The sequence below is a fragment of the Mobula birostris genome, chromosome 27 (genome assembly GCF_030028105.1).
Source record: "Mobula birostris isolate sMobBir1 chromosome 27, sMobBir1.hap1, whole genome shotgun sequence".
Lineage (NCBI taxonomy): Eukaryota > Metazoa > Chordata > Chondrichthyes > Myliobatiformes > Myliobatidae > Mobula > Mobula birostris.
In genome coordinates, this window is record NC_092396.1 from 20,963,551 (window position 1) to 20,989,785 (window position 26,235).

Here is a 26,235-nt window from a genome sequence, read left to right on the forward strand (position 1 = left end):
GACAGTGCGGAGTAGTCTTCCCGAAGCCGGACGCACCGTTACTTTGCTCCCGACGAACGGAGGAGCGCGTTGCTGAGCTTCAGAGCTGCGATTGTCTGAGAGCCGGGGCCCCCTCCGCGCAACGACGGTCTACCCGGGCTCATGGGCCGGCTGCCGTTGTCGCTTCACTGACTCCCGAGCATCGGCGTGAACATGAACCCGCCGGCGATGCCTCCGCTGCTGAGTTGCGGCCTGGTGGAGCCGAGCCCCGTCACTCTGGCTCTGCGGAATGACCTGGGCTCCAACATTAACCACCTCAAGACGCTCAACCTGCGCTTCCGCTGCTTCCTTGCCAAGGTCCATGAGCTGGAGCGGCGCAACAAGCTGCTGGAGAAGCAACTGCAGGCCGCCCAGGAGCCGCGGAGGACCCGGCTCGGCCGCACCCGGACTGTGGCTACACAGACTCGGCTGGACTATGGTACCGGCTTCACGTTGGGCTCATGTTACAGTTACTCGGCCAGTGCCTACGGCTACACCCCCGGCCCGAGCTCCGGCTACACCCCCGGCCCGAGCACCAGCTACACCCCCGGCACAGGCTCCAGCTACACCCCCGGCCCGAGCACCGGCTACACCCCCGGCACAGGCTCCAGCTACACCCCCGGTCCGAGCTCCAGCTACACCGGTACCAGCGGCACCCCCAGTTCTAGTTACAGCCCCAGCTCAGGTTCGGGTTTTACAGCCAGTGCCCTCTCTCTGCCTCATCACCATTACCCGAGCCGTCTCCCCGGGACCATTTGGAGCTTCACGCACATCAGGAAGGTGGGAGGCGGCCTAGAGACGGTGCAGGGACCTGGGGTATCCTGGACCCACCCGGACGGAGTGGGTGTTCAGATCGACACCATCACCCCCGAATTGCGGGCCCTGTACAACGTGCTGGCGAAAGTGAAGAGGGAGCGGGACGAGTACAAGAAAAAGTGAGTGACCGCTTTCAATGCGGAGCTTGGTGCAATGTCGGGTAATAGGGAGCAGCCGGGAGACTGGTGAATAATCTGCCTCCTGTGCTCTGCTTATACTGGGCTGGGACACTATAATTTCTCTTGGTAAACCAGCAATATCAACACCGTATAGCTTAGAAGCTAATGAAATGTTTTAATTTTTAAAAAGACGCATAGGAAACTGCAGAAAATAGGATTGATGGAATGATCAAGTGTTATTTAAACGGGAAAGGGAATGAGATCATGCCATATAGCGTACAAGGGATACGGGGAAAGAGGCTCCATATAGCAACCTCTGCCCCCTTATCCCTTAATACGCTATTGTCAGATTTGAATTTAACAACTGATTTAACACAAATAGCTACAACCTGAAAAGCTTTCCAATTTTTACATAATGGTTTCTGACTTCACTTGCAAAAGGCTCTTGATGTCTAGACATTCCTTTGAAGTCACCAACCCATCTGCTCTTAATATTTTGAAAACGTCAAATTAGCCTGAACACAAGATTCAGAATGTATTTTTCTGGCAACCTTATCTTTCAAAGCCAATGTGTCCTTTAACTGGTCAAGTTACTAGTTTGTAGTAGTTTGCAATGTTTAATTGGAGTTCAAATGGAAATATTTTGTATTTAGCAGAAAATAGTGCAGGAGCTCAGGGTAATTAGAGATCAGAATTTGGAGTTGCTTGTTTTCCTGTGAATACCTCCCATAGAGGTTGGTTAATCCATTTTGCTTGAATCAGTCATGACCAGTCTAGAGAAATTGTCTTTTTCTTGCGCTGTAGGTGAACTTGTTAAAAAATAGTTAATGTATTTTTAATATTCAGGGATTATGTAGAGTCATTGGATCTTTTGTAGATTTACAGTGTGATCAGAACGTATAATGGGGAACTTTCTGAGTGCGAGGGAAGTTCATCACATTTTACATAAAATATTACAAGGTTCTGGTGAAATTTTTTAATGTTCTTGAACTTTTAATATAATGCTTAATGATGTTTTCATAATGAAATCCAGTAACAGTGCAAGTTATCTTCCATCACTGATGCTGTTTAATGTCCAAAACAGCAGGATGACCAACATTAGAAAGTGCATGCCAATCTGAAATTTGAGCTACGTTGGTTTGTAATATGTGACAGACAAGTGCCAAAACTGATGGGGCAGGGAAGTGAGGGTAGAAGGGGTGGTACTTGATATTTTTTCTCTACAAATAGTCCCGCAAGCTAAGTGATGGGCAACAGGGGACATGCATATCTCAAGAAGGGTGCATTTGTTTTGACAGAGAAAGGTCACGAGGTTGATTCCTAAGCTAAGGAGGCTGACCAATGAAGAAAGATTGAGTATAGTCAACGTTCTTATTCTACTATAGAAGGAGAAGAGGTGATCAGATTGCAACAAGCAAGATGTTGAAAAGAATTGACTACATGTATACTGAGATGTTTCCCTTGGTAAAACTGTCAAGAATTAGGAGGCATAGGTTCAGAATAAGAGCCAGCCAATTAAAATGGGTTTGTGGAGAGTCGTCTGCTCTCTGGCGTTCTCTATGCTTGGAGCTGTGCAGGGAGAGGCATCTAATATATTCAAGGCAGGGACTGTCTGACATTTATAATACAGGTCACCTCAAGGAGTTTAGGAAGGGAGCAGGAAAGTGTCAAGGTCAAGATTAGATCAAACAGAATCATACTGAATGGCAGAGCAGGCTTGAGGGGCTGATATTCCTGCACAACCTTATAATTAAAGTTAACCTTGCCTCAGGAGGACTTCACACTTTCCCTCCAACCAACTGGAAGCATCTTGCCCACTAGCATTCCAAGTATGTTCCCTCGGTCCCTGTAGAAAGGAAATGCAGAAATTGTGGGGGCCGTAGCAGAGCTATTTAAAACATCCTTAGCTACGGCTGAGGTGCTGGAGGATTAGGATTGCAAGATAGCTAATGTTCCATTTAAGAAAGTTTCTAAGAATAGGCCAGGAAATTACAGGCTAGCGAGCCTGACATCAGTCGTGGGAAAGCTATTGGAAGGCATTCTAAGGGACTGGATATACAAGTTTTGGATAGACGGGGACTGTTTAGGGATAGTCAGTATGGCTTTGTGTCTGGTGAGTCATGTCTAACCAATCATATAGAGTTTTTCAAGAAAGTTACCAGGAAAATTGATAAAGGTAAGGCAGTGGATATTGTCTACATGTACTTTAGCAAGACCTTTGACAAGGTCCCACATGGGAGGTTGGTCAAGAAGGTTCAGTCACTTGGCGTTCAAGATGAGGTAGTAAATTGGATTTGACATTGACTTCACAGAAGAAGCCAGAGAGTAGTTGTAGATGGTTACCTCTCTGAGCAGAGGCCTGTGACTAGTGGTGTGCCGTAGGGATCAGTGCTGGGTCCTTCGTTGTTTGTCATCTATATCAAGAATCTGTATTATAATATGGTAAACTAGATCAGCAATTTTGCAGATGACACCAAGATTTGTGGTGTACTGGACAGTGAGGAAGACTTAAGCTTGCAGCGGGATCTGGACCTGCTAGAAAAATGGCAGATGGAATTTAATGCAGAGAAGTGTGAGGTGTTGCACTTTGTGAGAACCAACCAGGGTAGGTGTTCACAGTGAGCAGCAGGGCACTGAGGTGTGTGGTAGAACAGAGGGATCTGGGAATACAAGTCCATAATTCCTTGAAAGTGGCGTCACAGGTGGATAGGGTCATAAAGAAATCTTTTGGCAGAGTGACCTTCATAAATCAAGGTATTGAGTTCAGGAGTTGGGATGTAATGTTGAAGTCATATAAGATGGTGAGGCTTAATTTGGAGTATTGTTTTGGTCACCTACCTACAGGAAAGATGTCAGTAAGATTGAAAGAGTGCAGAGAAACTTTACAAGGATGTTACTGGGATTTGAGAATCTGAGTTCTAGGGAAAAGTTGAATAAGTTTGGACTTTATTCCCTAGAATGTAGGAGAATGAGGGGAGATTTGATCGAGGTACAGTATACAAAATTATGAGGGGTATAGATAGAATACATGCAAGCAGGCTGGGTGAGACTACAATTAGAAGTCATGGGTTAAGGGTCAAAAGTGAAATGTTTAAGGGGAACATGAGGGGAATCTCTTCATACAGGGTGGTGGGAGTGTGGAACGAACTGATTTTGTTTGATATTTACTCATCTGAATATAAATCAGTCATGATCAACTGGTGGAACAGACTTGATGGGCCAAATGGCCTAATTCTGTTCCTATGTCTTATGGTCTAATTTAGGATGGTAGATTCAAACTCACGTTTCTCACCCTCAAACTGAACTTGAAATTCTGTCATGCTATGAACATTCCTTCCTAATGAATAGCTTACTGTGGATCATTGAATAGTCCTCTATCTATATTTAATGATTAGCTTGATTTGTCACTTGTGCATCAAAACACAGGGTGAAATGCATCAGCCAGAACACTGAGGGTGCGCTGTGGGCAGCCGACAAGTGTCACCATGCTGCGAGCGCCAACATAGCATGCCCACAACTTGCCACCCATACATCTTTGGAGTGTGGCTGGAAACCAGAGCATCCAGAGGAAATCCACGTGGTCATGAGGAGAACTTACAAGCTCCTTACGGAAGGGAAATGAACCACTATCCTACCATGCTGTCCTTCTTGTTGATGATAAACAATATCAGACAGGGCGTGATATACTCCCTTGGTTCTTCAACATACTCCTCTGGGTTCTAGCTTTTTAGCTATCGCTCTTCTTTTCAGCTGACAGTTTTGTATTGGTCACTTTAAACAGAAGAGCAGATTTTGATGCTGAGGGTACAAAGTGGCATTGTCACTTTGTATTAGCAAGCCTTATCGTCACTCCTTTCATGAAAACCACATCTACTTCTGTAGTTCTCTAGTCATCATTGCTCATCTTTTAAGGTGGTGATCTGCTCTCAGAACACTTTGCATTTGCCAGGATTAAAAAGTTCATTCTTTTTAAACTGTTCACTTTAGACCTCAAGGCAAAGTGTACTTTAAACTGCTCTTTCGCTTTTATCTAGGATTTTCATTGAGCCAGCAAATGATGTATATTATGCCTGGCCTGTAATTCTTTCTCTGAAGCTTTTCTCTTCAGTTCTTTTATTTTATTCTTTGCTGAACAAATTACACATGTCAATGTTGTGTTGGACCAAGCTTAAAGTTCTCATCAACCTTTGGTTATTTGAGTTGAAAATTCTTTTGAACTGAGAGTTTATTTACAAAGGAGCGCCTTTGTAGTAGGGCTTTTCAGAACCAGAGTAATGCAGTGCTGTCTTTCTGTCCTGAATACTAATATAGTGTTAGATTGGGGAGTCTCTGTATTATCAGTAGGTATTTTTCATTTCCATGTTTCAATTGAACTTGCTGATGAACTCTGACTCCCAATCGCCCTAAGTGAGAGTGTATTTTATTAAATCCAGGCAAATTTGTGCTGAGCTTGGGGAGTGAACAGAAAAAAAACTCCTTAATTTATTTTAGTTTCCTCTTTTCCTCTTTAGAACACCTAACTTGCTTTTTCCACTAACAGTTATTTACTTAAAAGAACAAGCAAATTGCATAATACCACATTCAAGGCATGCATAACAATATTTAAATACTAACTTCTTTAACTTACACAGTAAGCATTCTTTTCTTGGACTGGGCATATTGTATGTTTAATATATTTATTTACATGTTTTTACACATTCTAAGATGTAACAATAACCTTGCTTTTAGATTTACCAGTAATGCATCTTACACTTCAGCCAAATACAGTTTACATCTATGAATCTGGCTGGTGGCAGAAATGTGTTAGGTAACCATTAGTAAGAAAGGGTTGTCTTTAGAATGAAAATAATAGCACACCATCTTGGTTATGGTTAAATTAGGTTACATCGATTCTGGATGACAATTGGATAGTAATATCTTCATAATGAAGTCATCTACCCAACTTTATTCTGGTGTTAAGCAAAGGTTTTTAAAACGCTACTACCCATGATTATCTCACAACTTACCAGATAATTAAGTTATTATACCCCAGTTAATGTGAATTATACAAGTTGGGGATAATAGATAAATGAATAAATGTGACCAAATATAATGAATGTGAAGCATTACAGGTTTGATCAAATGGATGACCCTAGTAACTAGTGAATATTGCAATAGGATAAACTCAAGCAGATGACATCAGGCTAGAGAATGTGAAATGAAAAATTATCTGTCAGGGAAGAATGGATTACATTTTAGGGAGCCTCATGCCTGCAACCCTTTTAAATTTGCACAGCATTTTAAGGATTCATGTTGTTTCACCTGATAGTACATTTTCATTTATGTACTCGGAATCTGGAAAAAAAGCTTAATACTGTTGCATAAGATTCACAGTGTGACCACTTTATAATGCATGTAAAAGCATAGTGATCTGGAATTTTTTTCCTTGAAAATAAGTAGATATTGGAATAATTAGACCTATTATGATAAACTCAAATAAGAAATTGCAATGTTGTTAAAGAGTAAGAATTGAAAGCAGATAAATAGAATAGTAGATGGTTTAACTGAAGAGCTAAGTAGCTTCTTGATCACCATGAGATGCAGGAGCAGAATTAGATCATTTGGCCCATCTAGCTTGCTGTGCCATTCCATCATGGCTGATTTATTATCCCTCTCAACCCTGCCTTCTCCCCATAACCTTTGATAGCCTTGCTAAACAAGAACCTATCAACCTTCATTTTAAATATACCCAATGACTTGGTCTCCACGGCCATCTACGGTACTGAATTTCATATATTCACTGCCCTCTGGGTAAAGAAATTCATCCTAGTTTCTGTTCTAAAGGGACATCCTCTATTCTAAGACTCTGGACCCTCTCAAATGCCAGCACATCCTTTCACAGAAAGCCTCGATATTATTTGCTGTTTTTTTTCCTGTTGTTCTGTTACATTACTAATTCTTTGTACATGTCGTAACATACCTTATCTCAAGACTCCTCTGACTAAATCCATCTAAGATGATGACTATAAGAAAAATTTCTTCCTTTTACATTGGGTAACTGGGTGGGACTGAAACCCAACATGAGTAATGTATCCTTTATTGAATTTCTTTCTTCTTAGTTTACTCTGATATATTTAATTCACAAAAATCAGCAGCAAATGTATGGCAAGGGAGAGCTGGACCAGGGAGAACACATGTTAACGGTTCTTTTAAAAAAAACTCAATCTTTGTGCAAATAAACCTTTTTCTTGTATGGTGCTGTTAAATGTAGGGCACCTGTTTTGGTCATATTTTCTCTGCTTACTTGAGCTGATTAGGTGGTTTTGTACACTGAAAGCATGGAAAAAGACCATTGTTGTGAAGTTATCTTCATAAGGTTTTGAAGTAAGCCATGAGAAATTGTGCTGTAGTGAATGGCTAGTATCTGTTCTGTTTCTGTGCAATAGAGTTTTGTGTCTTGAGTTTGGGAGATTTGAGCAGAGTCAAAATGGCTTTAAAATTATAATCCCGAAAGAGAATATTCTAATGTAGTCAACCATCTGGAAGAATCTCAAAAAGGTTCTTGAAGGATGAATGGGGAGGAGTGGTTGGTGGAGGCAGCTAATTTGGAGGGGTATTAGAATATATCAGCCAATCTATAGCTAATCTCACAAATTGTATACATGGAGATTATAAGTAGGAAGAAACTACAAAATGATCAATTTATGTGGATTGTTGAGGAACAAGTATTAATATTTATTAAATTATTGCATCTTAAATCTTCAAACAGTGAAGAATATTTTAAGTTACTGATTATAGATCCAAAGGAAAATGCAGCACTCATCGAGTACTAACGATTGTACAAATGCTCTAAGATTAGTAAACAGTTGAGCTGTTTCTGATAAAATGTCAGAACAGACACCTTGGGTAATCTTATGGGGACTTTTATCTTAACTCCAAAGGAGAGTGAAAGATTTAACTGAACAGAAGAGTGTATTTGATTTCAAAATGTGACTTTGCAGTTCTTGTGTGTTGAGTAGATGTATTATTGAAATCCATCTTGTGTTCTCTTGTTTGTCAGACAGAACTGCTGATGTATATGTGGTCTTAATTGGGACCTGCTTTCAGTGTGGCGTTGATACTTGTGTTGCTATCTCTCACTGAAAGTTCAAAATTGTAGTACAGATTAAATTGAGATTGTAACAATACAGACAGAATGGTTTACCCTGAAACTTACTTTTTGTGGTAGTAACTAATCTGAATTTTCTGCCTTTTTTTCTGTCTGTTACACCAAATGAGTAGCTGAATCTTTACCAAGAAATGCTTTTGATATTTTCCCCCAGAACCATCTATTTTTTAGCTGCTCAGTCCATTTTGCATGCATAGTATATTTAAAATGAGTGGAATGGCATAAATATTTCATTTCAAATATTTTCTGCTAGAGTGTTTCTCAGAATTATTTATGGAAAAACAGGACCATAATTAAAATCCTGTTGTCATTTTATTTTAGACATTTTCTAAAAACAATCAACTTGTTTTCTTTCTACTTGTTCAACTTGTGGCTTTGTTTAATGCAAGTATTTTAAAGGCGATGAACATATGACCCTGTCCAGAACAGCTTCACAAATGTAGTGTTTTTATCAATCAACCTAATTTGATTTTGTTGCTTTCCAAGAAAAGCAAATGGGTTGAACTTCAAAAAAAAATTCTCACACTGTTAACATTATTTGTGCTTACTCAGCAGTAACAGAGAAAATGAACAGAGATGGACATACTCGCATTCAACACTTAAGTTTAATATTTATGAAAATCTCATTGTAAGGGGCACCATCTAGGTCACTTTGTGAATGTGATGCATGTAGACTGAAGATTTTCCACCTCAAGAAACTTTCAAAGGGTGTGTACTTTTAAATTGATATCAAGCTAAAGTAAAAACCAGATTACAGGGAAGGAATCTGGGATTAAAGGTAGTTTCTTGAAAGGTTAATAATGTGTTGCAGTGCACCACAAAATCAAATTTGTCAGTTTGATAGTTATTTCAGACCAACCAGCGTCATTACCATGGGGCAGAATTAACTGCCCCTTTTTCCCTATAATTCGTAAATCTCTGAACTAAAATTTCCTATCAAAATAGCTATATCCACAGTAAAATTTTTGTTTTGGCTGTGTGCATTTAGCCAAGCGTGTATAATAGCAGATGTTTGAAATACGATTTTTATCTGCCTTGCGCTGATACCACAAAAAATGGAAGAAATAAAGTGTAGATATCATTGAAGATAATCTTTTAAAATTGCCTTACAAAATTCCAATAAAGCATCAGGAAGTTGATGTTTCTTTCTGCAGTTAAAATTCTGGATTTTGTATTCTATCCCCCACTTTGAATAAATTTTAATTGCAGGAAATTTGCGTGAAGAGCCCTTATTACTTGTAAATATACCACACCCATGAGGATTAGCCAAGACATTCTGTCATGCAAAGACTCAACAGATAGGTGTAACGTTAGTCAAAACATGTCAACAAATTTCTTTGATCTTTAATCCTGGCATTGTCCAGGTTTCTCAGCACACATAAGAAGCTGCTCCATCGTGAAATTCCCCGCTGCAAATATTGGATCCTACATAGTGTGTTCATTTGAATATCAATAACAAAAATGGCCAGGGACAATTATTACATAAGTAGTAAATAAGATAAAGATCAGAAAAATTTGTGATTCCTGGAATATCTTGCGGTAAATCTGGAATTTAATTCATATATCACTTTGTCAGACTGGAAAAGAAAAACAACAGAGGCACTGATCACATTTTCTGTTCCTCGAATGCAGAAAGACTGCAAGAAGGTTTCTAATGTTTTGTCATATATCAAGAAAGGAGAGAATATGGACTAGGAAAGTATCTGCTAACCAGCTAACACTGATGGCGGGAAACTTATAGGACATCATTATCAACAACAAAATAGCCTTACCTTTCCAAATTAATGCATTATTTGTTCAAGGGAAATAATGTCAGGCTATTGTGATTGAATTTTTTTGAGGTGATAGGAAATATTGATCAATGCAGTATAGAATATACTGTATATGTAAGCTAAAGCATTCAGTGTAGTTGCTAGAGTAAAAATGGTGACATGGATATGACACCATAGAATGTAAGTTGTGGAAGACTGGTGTTTCTCTGAGTGGTAGCTTGTGGAGTTCAAAGTTTGCATGCAGTCTTTTTTTTTAAACTGATACAGAATCAAGAACATAGAGCTGCACTTTAAAGTTTACAGATTAGTTGAAAATATGTATTGATGAAGATATAATCTTCGGGATGGAGTGGAGGAAGAAGCGTATATAGAATTTAGTGTAGAAAAAGTATTCATTTGGGAAGATTGAAAGGAAAGAAAGGGCTTCAAAATAACATGATTTTAACTTGTAGATAAATAGGCATTTTGATATCCACATGCATTTTGTCAAAGGTGGACGAAGTTGAAAATGTGATTATAAAAAGCATGGGCTGCTTGGGTTTGTAAATACGGTACTAGCATGTAACAGTAAGATCATTGTGCTGCCAGTGTATAAGTCACCAGTTAAGATTGCTAACTGGAATTCTGCAGATAGTTCTTGGAACCATGGCTGAACAAAGATGCAAGGGACTTGGAAATGTTATATAAGAAGTTTATCATTGTGAGGGGAATCCAGCAAAGTTAGAGCTCTTCTGCTTGGCAAAGAAGAAGTTAAAAGGTAATCTAATGGAGATTTTGAAGGGGATTTTAGTAAAACAAGAACTATTTCCTTGGGCAACTCTAACCTCTACTTATCATTAGTTATTTTTTAAAATCATTACCAAAAGATTGAGTGGTGATAAGGAGGATTTATTAAGATCTAGAATGAAGAGAAGTGGGTAATTGATAAACATCCTAAGCAGCAGCTTAATCGAAATACTAGCATCAGCACAGCAATCTGATTGGGTATTTCCTAAACAATATGGGTCTACCATTTCAGTAATTTATTTATGCATCATAAATCAGTAGCTAAATGTTATAGATTGTACAGCAATCTTCCTGCTTGCCTTATATCACACCTTCATTAGAATCAATATTATAAACCATTAATTTGCTACACATTTTGTCTTAAAGCATAAGAACTCGGGAAACAAAGCTGTTAGTAAAATGTATGCTGTATATAAAATATGGTACTTGCATCCACAGCCTTTTGTGAGGGTTCAGATTTGCAACTTGTATAGCAAGTAATAGCTATATTCATGCAGTATTTACTGAATAGTATTTATATTTGTGGTCTCAAGAGCTTTCTCCGGCAGCAGTATTATATATGCACATTTATGTTCTTAAATTAGATACAGTGGCATGCAAAAGTTTGGGCACCCCGGTTAAAATTTCTGTTACTGTGAATAGCTAAGCAAGTAAAAGATGAACTGATTTCCGAAAGACATAAAGTTAAAGATGACACATTTCTTTAATATTTTAAGCAAGATTACTTGTTTATTTCCATCTTTTACAGTTTCAAAATAACAAAAAAGGAAAAGGGCCCAAAGCAAAAGTTTGGGCACCCTGCATGGCAGTACTTAGTAACATCCCCTTTGGCAAGTATCACAGCTTGTAAATGCTTTCTGTAGAAAGCTAAGAGTCTTTCAATTCTTGTTTGGGGGATTTTCACCCATTCTTCCTTGCAAAGGTTTCTAGTTCTCTGAGATTCTTGTGCCGTCTTGCGTGCAGTGCTCTTTTGAGGTCTATCCACAGATTCTCGATGATGTTTAGGTCAGGGGACCGTGAGGACCATGGCAAAACCTTCAGCTTGCGCCTCTTGAGGTAGTCCACTGTGGATTTTGAGGTGTGTTTAGGATCATTATCCTGTTGTAGAAGCCATCCTCTTTTCATCTTTGGCTTTTTTACTAATGGTGTGATGTTTGCTTCCAGAATTTGCTAGTATTTAATTGAATTCATTCTTCCCTCTACCAGTAAATGTTCCCTGTGCCACTGGCTGCAACACAAGCCCAGAGTATGATTGATCCACCCCCGTGCTTAACAGTTGGAGAGGTGTTCTTGAAATTCTGCACCCTTTTTTCTCCAAACATACCTTTGCTCATTGCAGCCAAAAAGTTCTATTCAAAAGGTTCAAAGGAACATCTAAACAAGCCTGATGCATTTTGGAAACAAGTCTGATGAAGTTAAAACTTGCCTTGTTAAAGTCCAGAATGTCAATTTTTCACTCCCAAGTTCGAGGGCATAAGGAGATATAAACACAATGAACTGAAGTGCTGTTTGCTCAGCCACAAATCATCTGCTACTTCAATATCAGCAGAGTTCTGATATTCCAGCCAGCATTTATCAACTAATAGCAGTAAATGCAAATTGTTTGATTACATATCATATCGCAGTGTGTTGACCCTTCCTGAAGGCAAAGTGGCTGCCATGTTTCAACATTAAACGTATCTTAAAAGTGCGTAATTGACTGCAATTTTATTTGATATACTTGATGATGAAAGGGATTAAGTTACAAGTTTCTGTATTTGTTGGCAGTCTGATTAAAATTTTGGCTGAATTACATTAGCAGGTGTGAAGTAATACTGAAGCTGGGAAATAATGAAGGCACCAGGTATTTCTTAATGTAGGCATTTCCTACAGAGTACCAGTAAGGGAATATCTTTGACTTCAAGTGTGCTCGAGTTTCTTTTGAATTGATAGACACAGAAACGTCAAAGCAATCTGGATTCATAGATTAAAAACTGGATTGAATTAAACTGCATTATTGTTTATTATTTGCTTTTGAAAAAAATGGTAGGATTGATAAACATTTTTATTTGTGTTGTCATCGAAATTTTTCACTGTAGAAATGGGATAATCTGCAGAGGACTCTATGTGCATGCATTATAAAGTTTGAGTTGTCACAATCAGACGAGTGTGTCCAAACAGCCTTGCTGTCACTATTTATGTCTTGTATATTGGTCTTGACAACAATTAATTGATCTAAATTTAACTAATTTGTAAAAAGAAGCTTGCACACATCAATTAATTTAAAAGTTGACTGAGAAAGCTTTGCTGATGGTTATTCTGTAAATGTTCGTGGGGGTGTGGGTAATGAGCACAACTCGTGAGGTGCAGTGGAAAATCCAAAGTCAAAATAGAATGTTTCATTCAAGCATTGAATCAATATTGAACAAGACAATTGAAGACCTCACCAAGAATTATATAAATATGTCCGTAATCACATACAGTATACAGTATACAATTTGTATGTCTTCCAACAGGACTAGTTAAGTGCAACAGTATATTTTAAGAGGAATGCATTGGGGGTTGCTAAAGTGAGAAGGCTTTAGGTTACCATTTTGAATGGTGTTCTAAGATTAGCTATGATTTTTGTGATCCGTGACAGAAGTAAAGGCAAAGACAACTTTAAAGCAGTGATTTTAAATTGTGTTACCTTGCTATTTCTATGTCTGGAGTGCAGTTTTGATATCTCTGTGCTGAAAGGGACAGCAGTTGTAGAATAGCTGCTAGATTTTTCAGTGATTTCAGGAGTGGCTAGATATATGATACTTTCTTCCTTTATCCAGAGGCTGATATCAGTGAACACATTGAAGTCCATAGGCTTTGGGAATGTGAATATGTTTCACTGTTGTGTAAAGAGATATTCAAAAATAAAAGGTTTTTGTTCCAGATAGAGTATGTTAAGATAACTATTAATGAAATTGAACATTATAAGGTTTGTTTATTTTTACTGGTTCACATTTTTTATATAATGTGTGATTTTGAAGCTTTTTGTTTTTATTTCAAAAGACATCTAGTTCCTACCAGGCTTCAGGCATAATAGGTTTAGAGATGGACCAGAGTAATCTTCTGGGAATTGGTGAGAGTCCAGAGGGACCAGTGGGCTAATGCATGAAAATTGTTGCCATGTTATAGTTATTTTGGGAATAAGTAGCATCTTAATTAAGTCACCAAGGCATACCTCTTTAATCAAAAGATCAAGCATGTCAGCTTTTTATTTTAAACAGCTATCAGTTGTTTCATATCTCTGATGTTTCCCCATAGCACTTGGTATATAATGGATTTTGTTTTGGAAATTGTGATTGAACCTGACTTTACTGCTTCTCAGGCAGCAATTGCAGATCACCCATTTAATGTTTCTCATAAACTGACGCTATCAAGTCTTTTGTAAAGTCTTTTCATAAAGTATGCATACTCTCTCAACCTTTGGCATTCTTACTAAGGTAGATGGGCCTATTGTCTCAGGTATGGAAGAATAAGAAGTAATCTGTTTGAAATATAAAACTTTTAAGGGCCCTAGCAAGTTGTATTTGTGTCCTTTCACACCAGCTCTTGCCAGATTAGGTAAAATTCTTCCTCCCAGCATTAGCAAATCTCCCTATGTTGACATGTATCTCACTCTTGTTCAGATGCCAACTGTCAGTCTTGTTCAGGACTCTCCTGCCTCCGGAAGTGGAATATTCAGTTTTCTTTTTTAAGCCATTTCTTCACCATACACCATAAGCTCACCTGATAACAATTGGTGTTAGCAGTAATTCAGGGATTACATCTTTGAGAAGCTGTTCTTTAGTTTTCAATTTAGTGCCTAAAACCATGTAAACGCATATTCATTGCTTTTGTCATTGGTTTGGTTATGGATAATGACTTCTGGGTGACCCATGCCTTGCAGAATGTTCTGCACCTGTTCTGCCTGTCAGGAAAGCAACACAATGAAAGACATTCATTGACAGTTGCAGTATAACTTGGTATTAATGCTTCAATGATGGAAATGATTTTGAAGTTATGAGTAGTGTTAGTTTTTTTCTATTAATTCTGTATTTGACGTCCCAGTGGCATTTTAACTTGCCGGGAAGAGCATCAAAATAAATTCAAGTACTAACTATTTGCAAAACATTGATTTTGCCAAACTGCTGTCTAAAACTTTTGCCCATGTTTGAGGAAGCTGAAGGCAAATGCATCTTATATGGATGTCTTTCTAATATTGGGACACACTCAGAAATTACAATCTGCAGCATATAATCTAAACATAATTCACTAAACACTTAATTGTGACGCATTGAAAGATGTTCATTCAATAGTGGTTTCAGTATGATCTCTCTAACAATCGTACTTGTGTCTTCTATCTTTAGGTGGGAACAAGAACTCAATCTCAGGCAGCATCTGCAGGATATTGTAGCTGCACTGCAGGTGGTAAGTTATAAATATTTTATAAATCAAACATGGCTTGAGGTATGTCAAGTCATCTGAGTGAGCTTGTGTGCACGTGTTCCGGACTGGTTTACTGGGAGTCCGGTGTATATCGTAGGTGCATCACAATGAACATTTCTAGTTCTGGTTTGTTTTGGCAGCAGCTAAATAAAGATTGAAATTCAATTTCTTCTGAAGGCTGGCTCGTCTTTATCAGTCAGGTTAGGGCTATTTGGACAAACAAATCTAAGTCAAATGTATTCTCAAGTCTTGTTCCAATTGTCATCCATACAACAAGCATTTTCTTTCTTGTGCTATTGCTTCCCTGTCAAGAGCTCAGGTATTTTGGCCTAACTGTTTATAGTAGCAAGTTCTATGTTTTATAAGTTTTCAGTTAAAAATTTTCTCCTGAGTTTCCCGTTACACTTGTTCTTGACTGTCTAGCATTTCTAGCTTCCCATACAGGTCTTATTTGCAAGTGGAAACATTTCCACAATTACCATACAGTGTTGAAAAGTTTCAAGTGGAAGTGGAATGGTGGACTTGGCATGGCATTAGATGGTCATTTATTTTTTAAGTATTGCAAATAGATGTCTATTATTTGCAGCTAAGGGATTGATTTATAAGGCTATGTGTGGGGAAACTAATGTAAACCACTGATCAGTGGAAAGAAAGCTAAAGGTTGAACACAAGTAAATTGCATTGGGAAACAAAAGGCCTGCATCAAAATGTTGAAAGGCAACTGGTCTTGCAAAATGAGGACGTTAACTACAAATTGGCTGTTGCAGAAATATAAACAGATCAAGTAATTATGGAAAAACTGGCAGATGTAATTATATGAGGAGAGGTAAAATTATCGACTTTAGTAAGAATAAAAACAGAATATTCTTTAGACACACAAGGGAAGTAAATGTTGATCAACAGAGGGATTTGAAAATTATGCACACAGTACAAAGTTAACATTCAAATTCAACAAGCAATGAGGAAAGTAAATGGATTGTTGTCTTGCAAATGAGGTGGAATATACAGAAAAATGCAAATGCTTTTATATATAAAAAAAGGAAGTAAAAAGCTAGCCACAATGTAGATATGAGAATTGTGAGAAGGTTTTTGTTAGGTAAGGTTGAGTGTACTTGCCTTTTTATTGTGTTCCATGGGAGGTTCACGAGATGAAAGTATTGTTCAAAGGTGGGCTAAAGGAAAGCAAGAGCAAAATGAGCCTTTATACTCCAGAGCAGGGGTTCCCAACTTTTTTATGCCATGGACTCCTACCATTAACCGAGGGGTCCATGGACCCTAGGTTAGGAACCCCTAATCTAGAGTTAGAAAATTAAATGATGAACAGGTGGAAGCATATAAAACATGGGACAGAGTAAATGTGAAAGGGTATTTTTTTCTTCTGAGATTGGATTCATTTTCTGACACTGAAAGAGATATAAAAGGAGGGAGTTGGGAATTTTAGGAATAATCCAGAATGGAAAGTTTGGCTACTGAATCAGGTTTATTGTCACTGCCATTGGTCGTTTAATTTGTTGTTTTGTGGCAGTAAAGTGCAGGCATAACAAATTACTTCACATTCACAAAACAAGGTAGTGTTCATGGACAGCTTATAAAACTGATGGCGGAGGAGAAGAAGCTATCCTTAAAACATTGATAATGATGGTAGTGAATAGAAAAGGGCAAGTGCCAGATGGTAAGGGTCCTTAATGATAGATGCCATCTTCCTGAGGGATTGCCTTTTGATGGTATCCTCAATGGTGGGAGGCTTGTGCCTGTGATGGAGCTGGCTGACTTTACAACCTTCTGTAGCATCTTTCAATCCTGTGCACTGGTACCTCTGTACCAGGCGGTGATGCAACCAGCTAGAATGCTCCCTACAGTACATCTGTAGAAATTTGCTAGAGTCTTCGACATACCAAATAAAGTATAGCCGCCAGCATGCCTTTGTTATGATTCCACCAGGATAGATTCTCTGAGATATTGATGCACCAGGAACTTGGAACTGCTCAGCTTTCCATTGCAGATCTCTCAATGGAGATTGGAAATATTCTCCCAACTTTCTCTTCCTGAAGTCCACAATTGGTTCCTTGATCTTGCTGACCTTGAGTGTAAGGTTGCTGCACCACAAGACCAACCTATCTATTTCATTCCTGTATGCCGCCTTGTTGCCACCTGAGATTCTGCAACAACAGTGGTGTCATTGACAAATTTATAGATGGCTTTTGAGCTGTGGCTACCCATATAGTCCTGAGCGTAGAGGGAGTAGAGCAGTGGGCTAAGCACACATCCTTGAGGTGTGCCTCATTGTTCTTTTGGGTTCTCTAAAATGAAATTAAGTTAAGTGGTTGCAAGAAGCAAATTAGTCTGGCCTAGTCAACATAAAATATCAGATCGTGCTTCTTGAAGGTCATGCTTGATAAAAAAGGACAAATAGCCTGTTGCCCTCAAACTTAAAAAGTAATGTCTGGTGACAATCTAATAGAATTTTGTCAGAGTAAACCTCAAAGGGGGTTCTCATTTAATGGGTTAGGGCAAAGCATTAGTCCATAGATTGAATATATTCATTACAAAATGAAAAGTGGAGCTCAGTTAAAAATAACCTATTCACACACAATGGAAATGTGAAATTTGCTACCACAAAGAGCCAATAATTTGAAGTGTGTACAGTAGATATAATTAAAAGGAAATGAGTTAATTTCATGAGCGATGAAAAGAAATTATGGAGGCTCCAGTGAAGTATAGTGGGTTTCCTGTTTCAGTGCTGTATATTTTGTGCATTTTGTGTAATCTTATAAAATTGTTCAATGCACTGACACCTCGTTTAGCACTCACTTTGAATTCCTAGGAATGAGAGTGCAAATTGACACAGCTCTGAAAGGGATAATTTGCCTAGAAACAGAAATGTGTGCATCTTTTGAACCCTTTTTCTGCAATTAAATTTCCTTGTGGCTGGTCTGTGCATCATCATTTCGGCATAGTTCCATAATCTTTGAAATCCTGATCTAATGAATTCATATGCAAAAGATTTTTTTAAGTTCCACAATTGCACAGAGTTCTGAATCTTTAACACAGAGCTGCAGTTTTTAGTCCCCCATTCTCCATACTTTCCATCACAAATAGCCTGCTCTGCTGCAGAGGTTGCTGTGGTCCTTTTCATGATGATTTGTCTTTGGAGGTAAGCTGCTGGAGACAAATTCGAAATACTTAAGCTTTTATTATAGCTGAACGTATAAAGTTTTATTTATTAGCTTGTGTTTGAATTGTATTTGATACTTATGACTGATTTCTTTTTATGTTTTTCTATTGTCATTTTATTATTTCATGTTCTATTCTCAAAATGTGCTTTTCTTTGCATTAAAGTGCTTCAGCTGACGATCCTTCCTGCTATTATCTCTCATTACTGATTTGTTTACTGCTTCCTTACTATTGTATTATCAGTTTTTAATAGCTAGCCAATGTGTTTTGCATGTTCATCTGTACTATAGATGTCACCTTGATGAGGCTATTTCTCCCTGATTTTACAAAGCTCTTTTTATATTCTGGGGTACATATGAAATGGAATTCCAACAAGAGGGGAGTGTTGGAGCTGTTCAGGATTATGTTTTTAATTTTTTAAAATTCTGATAATTTACTGTATGTAAAGTCTGAGCCAATCAAATGGTTTTCACTTAGCAGGAAAATGCTTTTAGTGATGTTGCTTTGGCTCAGGTTTTACTGCAGTAGGTGCCGATGTACAGCTATACTGCATTTTCTAACTGGAATGTCATAACCAAGTCTCTACTCATTCATTTTTGCAGCCATTTCTGTGATTGGTTTGGGCCTGCAGTTGAGAAGGCAGTTACTGTATTTATTTGTCATTTCAGGATTCACAAGAAGCTGAAGCCATTCAAAAGGAGCTCAGTGAGAAAGTGGAAAAATTGAAATCCGAGCTAGTAGTATTTAAGGGCCTGATGAGTGATGTAAGTACTTTACAGGTGAGCAGACAAACTGCCAATTTAAACCTTATAAATTATGTTTCAAAGTTGATTGTGTTGTATATACATAAAATACCCATTAAAATAATAGAAGTTTTTATGATGCCAAAATTGCTTCAAGACAATAGCTGAAAGCAAAGTACCTTTTCCCAGGCACCTTTTCAACCCTGTGTGCTAGCTCTCCCTTTGCAAAGCAGCATATCTAATAAAACCCTTAACCTTTCCCTCTTATAATACTTTGTTTTGATGTCACTATCTGTGGTGCAGTACCTCCTCTGGTAAAACTGTTTCCTTTCACTAACCACATACTCCTTTATTTCCCCCACCCCCCCATTCTTGTTATTTCACAGTTATTTCTGCATTCCATATCTCCCCCCAAAACAAAAACACCTCTTGCTCGCTGTGCTCACCACAAATTCTTGATTAATTTTTTCGTTCACCTCTTTCCATTCCTGCTTGCATGCTGCTAACATTGTCTTTTCCACCTTGGCATATGTATATACATGTATGATAGATAATCAGAGTGAGCGATTTAGCCACTCAAGCAATATTCAATGAGCTTATGGATGACCTATGACCTAAATCCATATACCTGCCTTTTCTCTGCATCCTCTGATACAGTCAATTAACACAAGCCTTCAATGTCAAATCATAAATTGACTCCAAGTCCGTTGCTGTCTGTGGAATAGCATACAAAACCTACTGTAGAAGGTTTTCCTAGCTTTATAGATTAAAAGTATGAGCTTGGTATTGGCAAGTGGATCTTTTTGAACAGGAGCATGGGGAGATTGTGACCATTACTTGGATGTGTGTCAATATTTATGTTCCATACTAGCCTCTTCTCACCTTAATTCAGCTTGCCTCTGCTGACTGCTGTATTTCTATCTTATTTCATGCACTTATCTAGCTTCTCCATAAATAGTACTGATCTATTTGCTGCAATTACTTCAAGTTCTTTTATTCTTACCGCCCTTAAAATAACTTATTCCTGAATTAGAACATTGAACAGTGCAGAACAGGAACAGGCCCCTCGGCCCATTATGTTGTGCTGAACTAAAAGAAATTAGTTATCAAATTGCTAACTGAACTTATTGCTTCTGCCTATGTAGTGTCTATATCCTTATATTTTCCGCACTTTCATGTGCCTATCAAAGAGACTGATGAATGCCATCATCACCCTGGGCTCTGCCTTGAATATCTCCTTTGAATTTACACCACCTCACCTTAAATTCATGCTCTGTGGCATTAGGTAATTTAACCCTGGGAAAAGGGTTGCCTATCTATGCCTCTCCATAATCTTATAAATCTCAATCAGATCTCCCCTCAGCCCCCACTGCCCCAAAGAAAACTACCCATGTTTGTTCAACCTCTCCTTACGGACCCTCTAATCCAGTCAGCATCCTGGTAAACCTCTTCCATGCCCTACTCCAAAGCCTCAACTTCTTTCTTATAATAGAAAGATACTTTCTAACTAGATGTTTTTTTAAATTCTTCATTTGAATCATTGATGACTATCTTAGATTTGTGAAATCATAGAAAACTTATAAAACCTATAAATTTAGCCTGTGCTGTCACCAGATTTTTTTTTTAAAAAAGAGCCATGCAACCTGATTCCACCTTCCAGCACTAGGTTGGTAGCCCTATAAGTCACAATTACTTTTAAATCTCTGACCTTGTGCAAAAGGAAATAGATCATTCCTATTTAGTTTACCTATCTCAGTTAAGTCTCGGTGGCTTGTTGTTATGTATTTCCACAAATTGTTGTGTAGAGAGCAGGAAAGGTCAATAAACTAGTTAAAAAGTATATCCTCCCTATAATAGCCAAGAAACAGAATATAAGATCCTATAATATGATCACCACAATAGTCCAATATACACTCAAGGTGTGGCCAAACTGATGAAATACACAGCTCTAATCTAATTTCCCCACTCATGTATTTTTTTTAATTGAGGAAAAGAATTCCTCTAACTCATGAGTGTTAACTCATGAAGTCACTGGGAGTTCATTCAGTCTGCTGACAGATTTCAAAATGTTAAATCTGAGAATTAACATTTATTTTTGATCCTTTTTTTAAAAAAAAGACTTCCTTTCACCACAGCTTTTCCTGTCTATGAAAAGCATGATGTTTTAGTAGCTGAATAGATTACTAATTGGGCAAGACCATGATTAGCTCAGTCTTTGTGCTGCTCCTGGTGAGGAAACAGCTGTTTTTCAGGCTGTGAAAGAGCAAGAGCAAACTGCACCTCATCTGCATGCTACTACCCTGATGCTCTTTGCTGATCATGTTTTACTTTTCAAAAGTAAGTACAGTAAAATATATTGAACATAAACTATAATCAGAAAGCTGAAGTTACACTGAAACTGGAGCTAGTGTAGTGTTATCACTTGGAAATGGTATCTGCCATGTGGTTTCCCACATGGATGACTCAAGGCCACATCTTCTTGGAAACAAACAAATTTGGTTCTTCATGCAGTTTTAATGTTGGAAAAATATTAATGGTACATTTTGAAGTTGAATATATCTATATTGCTGAGAGAGAGTCTGGAGAGGAGATTCAAGCTGAAGATTTTGTGAGCTAATCATCTGAACAAAATTAGTAACAAGAAAGCTCAGCAGATGAAGAATTGTGTTTGACTGGATAATCTAGATAGAAGGTAGAACTGGCTCAGATGTAATACTTTTATTAAAACGTCATGTATCAAGTAAAGTACTGGTGGTTAAGTTTGTATTAACAGAAACATCAATTATTATGATGTCATTTTGGATCAGACAGTTACTGTATCTTGAGTAAAATCCAAGAAATTTCCATGATCTGGAACTCTCATTAGTGTCGCTTGACTAGTCGAGACTCCAGATGGTTATATGCTATGTCTGACATTTCTAACTACAGACACAGTAATAATAGTGTACAGGATTTTATTGAGGTTAAAATATATTTATTCTGATGCAAAATTTAGTAGAATTCCCGGTGGAACACAACCACATATTTTTGGGGAAAAATTTCATATTTCAGCACTTTTACCTAACTGCTGTACATCAAGATGCATTTGAAGGCAAAAACAAATAGATTCCCCACCCCCAACCTTTCTTGGAAGGAAGCAGATGTGCCAGTTGTTAAGTCTGGTGATTGATGTCTTCCTGGAATTTTTTTTCTGGCATGGATTTCTCAATTTGGATCTGAAAGTCTATTGTTTAGTTTTTGTCTGGTAGTTTTCAAAAGAATGGATGCAAGACTGGAGGTTATGAATAGAGATTTTATAAATAGCAATGTGGAAACTAGACTTCTGGTTTAAGAAATGCGGCCTAATCAAGGAACGTTTACAATGTATGATAAAAATGAAAAAACTACTATTATGGGCAGCATTTGTGAAGTAGCTGGATCATAGTGATGTTCCATAGGTGTTTGATTCAGTCGGTAATTTATCATAATACAATTGTTTTAATTTAGTCAGTGTAGATAACTAGCCGCTGCAAATACAATATCTTCATGGTTTTGTTTTCTACTGACAAAGAATTTAATTTTGTAGACATCCTCTTCATCAGTGGTCCAGTTCTTCCCATTTACTTCCCCGCCCTTCCCCTGATATTGCTTCCTCTACCTTATCGTTATTCCTTCTATAGCTGATATTGCAAATCACAGAAATAAAGTCACCAGGTTACAGTCTGTGTTATTGTTATACTTGTGAAGCTAAAGAAGTGGTTTTGTAAAGTTTGAATTCATTTTAAACAGATGTCATATAGATTGATGAACGGCAAGTCATGCAATTATTTAAAATTGTTTAATTTACGTCAGGCATAATTTTATTAAAGGTTTTATGAGCTGCCTTCCATGTCATTTCAGCAAATGTCTGACTTGGATACCAAGATTCAAGAGAAAGCTATGAAAGTGGATATGGATATCTGTCGCAGAATTGATATCACAGCCAAACTCTGCGACGTGGCACAACAGCGAAATTCTGAGGACATGAGCAAGATGTTTCAGGTAAATGGAACTACAGTTGACCTTCACTAATCTGACTACCTGTAATCCGGCACTGATTATGCTTAATGTGATTCCTCTGTAATTCGGCATTTTCACTAATCCGGCACTCCTCAAGTCCCAATGGTGCTGGATTAGTGAAGGTCGACCTGTATTAGGATTTGCTGCACGGAGTGAGTTAAGATGTATTACAAATAACGACTAATAATGGAAGTATTTATTATTATTACAAAATTGGTAGAAACCCTCCTCTGTAGTAGTATTAATCAAATCTTTACAGGGAGTTTGGTCTCAACTCGTGTAGCGCATCTGAAATTCATTCCTGTGTGCCATTCTTTAATCAGTATGTTAATCTGTCTTCTATTCCTGCTACTATACTTCCAGCATTGGACCACTGGGAGTATTGTTACCATTGCTATCACTTGGGATTCTGTTTTTGACTCTTTCTGCTCTTTAATCTACTAAGGTGACAACCGTCAGCAAAAAGAAGGAGAAGGAGAAAGAGAAAGAGAAAGAGAAAAAGCCCACGTGCGATGATGAGAGCTCTGAAACTGATGGGGATACCACACGGCATTCTGATGATGATGTGAGCACATCCCTAAATATAACTGATGAAATGAAGCGAATGCTCAATCAGCTGTAAGTAATGGTTTCCTCTGATCAGTTAATGCATTTAACATGCATTTACAGTTTTTCTTCTGTGTCTAATGACAAAGCAGCTTTCTCATTAATTTTATGTCATTATCTAGAGGAGGATTGGAGGGAGGACTGTCCTTTGTAGTCAATTAAAAGATTTCAATTTCATTGCTTATTATAGGCAATTTAGCTAAGATTAGCGTACGAACAGAAGATAGCAGTAATCCTTAAAACAATAATGTAACATGGTGATCTACTCGTAAGAGGCTATTTGCAACATATGGCACCGCGGTAGCATAGTAGTTAGCATGACGCTATCACAGCTCAGAGTGTTGAAGTTCAGAATTCAATCCCCAGAGTCTTCTGTAAGGAGTCTGTACGTCTTCCCTGTGGAATGTGTGGGTTAGGGTTAGGCTCTGGGTCCTCCCATAGTCCAAAGATGCACCAGGTAAGTTAATTGGTCATTGTAAATTGTTCCTCGGTTAGGCCAGGGTTAAATCAGGGGTTGCTGGACATTGTTAAGGGTCTAGCCATTAGCAATGTACCATCTCTTTACATTTGATCTTCTAAAATGCAACACCTCACACATGCCTGAATTAACTGTTGTAAAAGAAAAAAAATCTTCTGGTACCTTCTATTCTACATCTTCCTGTGTAGATGTGTTCTTGGTGATTATTTGCCTGGTGAGGATTTAAATTCACCCTGGTCAGAGTTCTAAAGACTAGAGACTATCTTATTGGGAGAGGGAAGTCTATTAATCTTCCAAGGTGGCCTTTGTAGTGATGGAAGATTAGAATTAAATCCATCCTATGCCAGATATTGAAATGTAGCACTGAATCAAAATGTCCATGGGTCACACAACACAGATTAATTAGCAAATCCAGGTCATTGATCAAACTTGGAACTGGAACTAAAATTGTGGAGCTTCCAGTAAATTCACATGCTTCAATTTAGCTTTCATGTTAAAGCAACCAAAGTTGTCATGAGTCAACTGGACTGTGACAACGTGCATTCGTTTCCAAATCAAACCTTATTTGCTTTCACAAAGAGAGCAGCATGGTTCCAGTTAATGAACTATTCTAAAATTTGTTCAGAATTGTCAATTTTATACAAATATTAATTGAAATCTTGTTCATCTTCTAATCCCTTATTAGCATACATAGAATAAAAATTATGATATATTTTTACAGACGTAAGTGGCCAATATAAACTACATGCTTTATTTGCTTTTTTTTTGCTTTATTTGCAGTCCTTTATCAAAAGTGACCAACTATACCTTAGTTTAGTAAAGAGTAATTATTTTAATCCTTCATTAGCAGATTTATCTTATCTGGCCTGCTCATGTCCTTGCTATTTCATACTGTTCAAAGAAGAGTTTATTTGTCCAAGGACTTCGTTCTGTACAGCTACACACCACTTAATGCTTGGCATGCCACAGCTTCCACTGGTTGATCCTGAATGAACTTACAGCAGGAGCCATACTTGTTCTGCACTAACAGTTTATACTTTTAGCTGATTAAACCCAAAGTAGTCGCCAAGAATAAATGTCCCTTTGATTAAACTGCCAGGACGTTAGAGCATTTTCCATTTATTAACATCTAACAAGGATAAAGTTGTCTCGAACAAATAAAGGCACTACATGTGGCTTTTTCAGTGTTGTGTTGGAGCTTTATGGCAAAGTTGATGGGTTACTGCTTATATCAAATTCCCCCAGGATTAATAAAATATGACTATGACTATATCAAACATCCTACTGACAAAAGGATGTATTTCTTTAAGTAGCTTTATGTAACTGGAATATTGCGAAACAATAAGGTTATATTCCATACATAGTGAGAGGACATAGGCTAGTTCCCTGAATGGTTGCTTCTGAACTTGGCTGGACAGTTACAAGGTAGAAATATGGGATTTTAATATGGACATAATTAGTATACATTAGGTGCAAAAAAAAGCTCTAGGCATCTGGCAGTACTCTTATTTCTCTTCCCACAGATGAAGCTTGATCTGTTCAGTATTTTCTGTTTTTATTTTATTTCTGCCAATTTGTCCAAAAAAGAGAAAAATTCTATTTTCTGACCCAATACTGTTAATACTATTTGCTTGCAGGCAGATCAAAGTTATACAGTGTGAAAGAAATTTAGAAGTTATACAAATGCAATAAAACAGTGATTTGCTGGAAAATCTATAGCAGTCTGATGTAGATGTGAATAGAAATAAGCCAAGTACAGGGCATTATTTATTTTTGGATCTTTGCTATAGAAAGGGTATTGGAATAATAAAAATTGCAGAACAATTTCATTAGGCTGACAACTGTGATGAGAGACATAACTGGAGAGTTGTTATTTGTGGTGGAACAGACAAAATTATTGGCATGCTCTTTAGTTTTGAAACTGGGAGGTCAAATGGTGAGTTTTTTTCACTAGTCAAATTGGGAATTTTGGGGCTTTGAAAAATTGAGATCTTGAATGAATTTTTGTTGACCTAGAGGTAATGCAATTGATGTGGTCAATGTAGATTTTAAGAAAGTGATTAAACTGCCACACTTATTGAAATGGAATAAGGAG

General features: G+C 37.8%; 1 protein-coding gene and 1 long non-coding RNA gene across 3 annotated transcripts in view; one reads left to right on the forward strand and one right to left on the reverse strand.

Annotated features, from left to right (window-relative positions):
- The window catches only part of LOC140188807 (uncharacterized), an 84,022-nt gene that overhangs the window by 30,005 nt on the left and 27,782 nt on the right, over nt 1-26,235 (reverse strand). The gene's annotated exons all lie outside the window — the stretch shown is intronic.
- Nucleotides 3-26,235, forward strand: part of iffo2b (intermediate filament family orphan 2b) — a 34,058-nt gene continuing 7,825 nt past the window's right edge. The window contains exons 1-5 of one of the 2 annotated variants that reach the window (XM_072244997.1): nt 3-953; nt 15,023-15,083; nt 18,944-19,054; nt 22,898-23,038; nt 23,502-23,674. In XM_072244997.1, coding sequence (XP_072101098.1) covers nt 193-953; nt 15,023-15,083; nt 18,944-19,054; nt 22,898-23,038; nt 23,502-23,674 — 1,247 coding nt within the window. In that variant the 5' untranslated portion in view covers nt 3-192. The remainder of the gene's footprint in view (nt 954-15,022; nt 15,084-18,943; nt 19,055-22,897; nt 23,039-23,501; nt 23,675-26,235) is intronic. The other variant, XM_072244998.1, reaches the window with a different exon arrangement.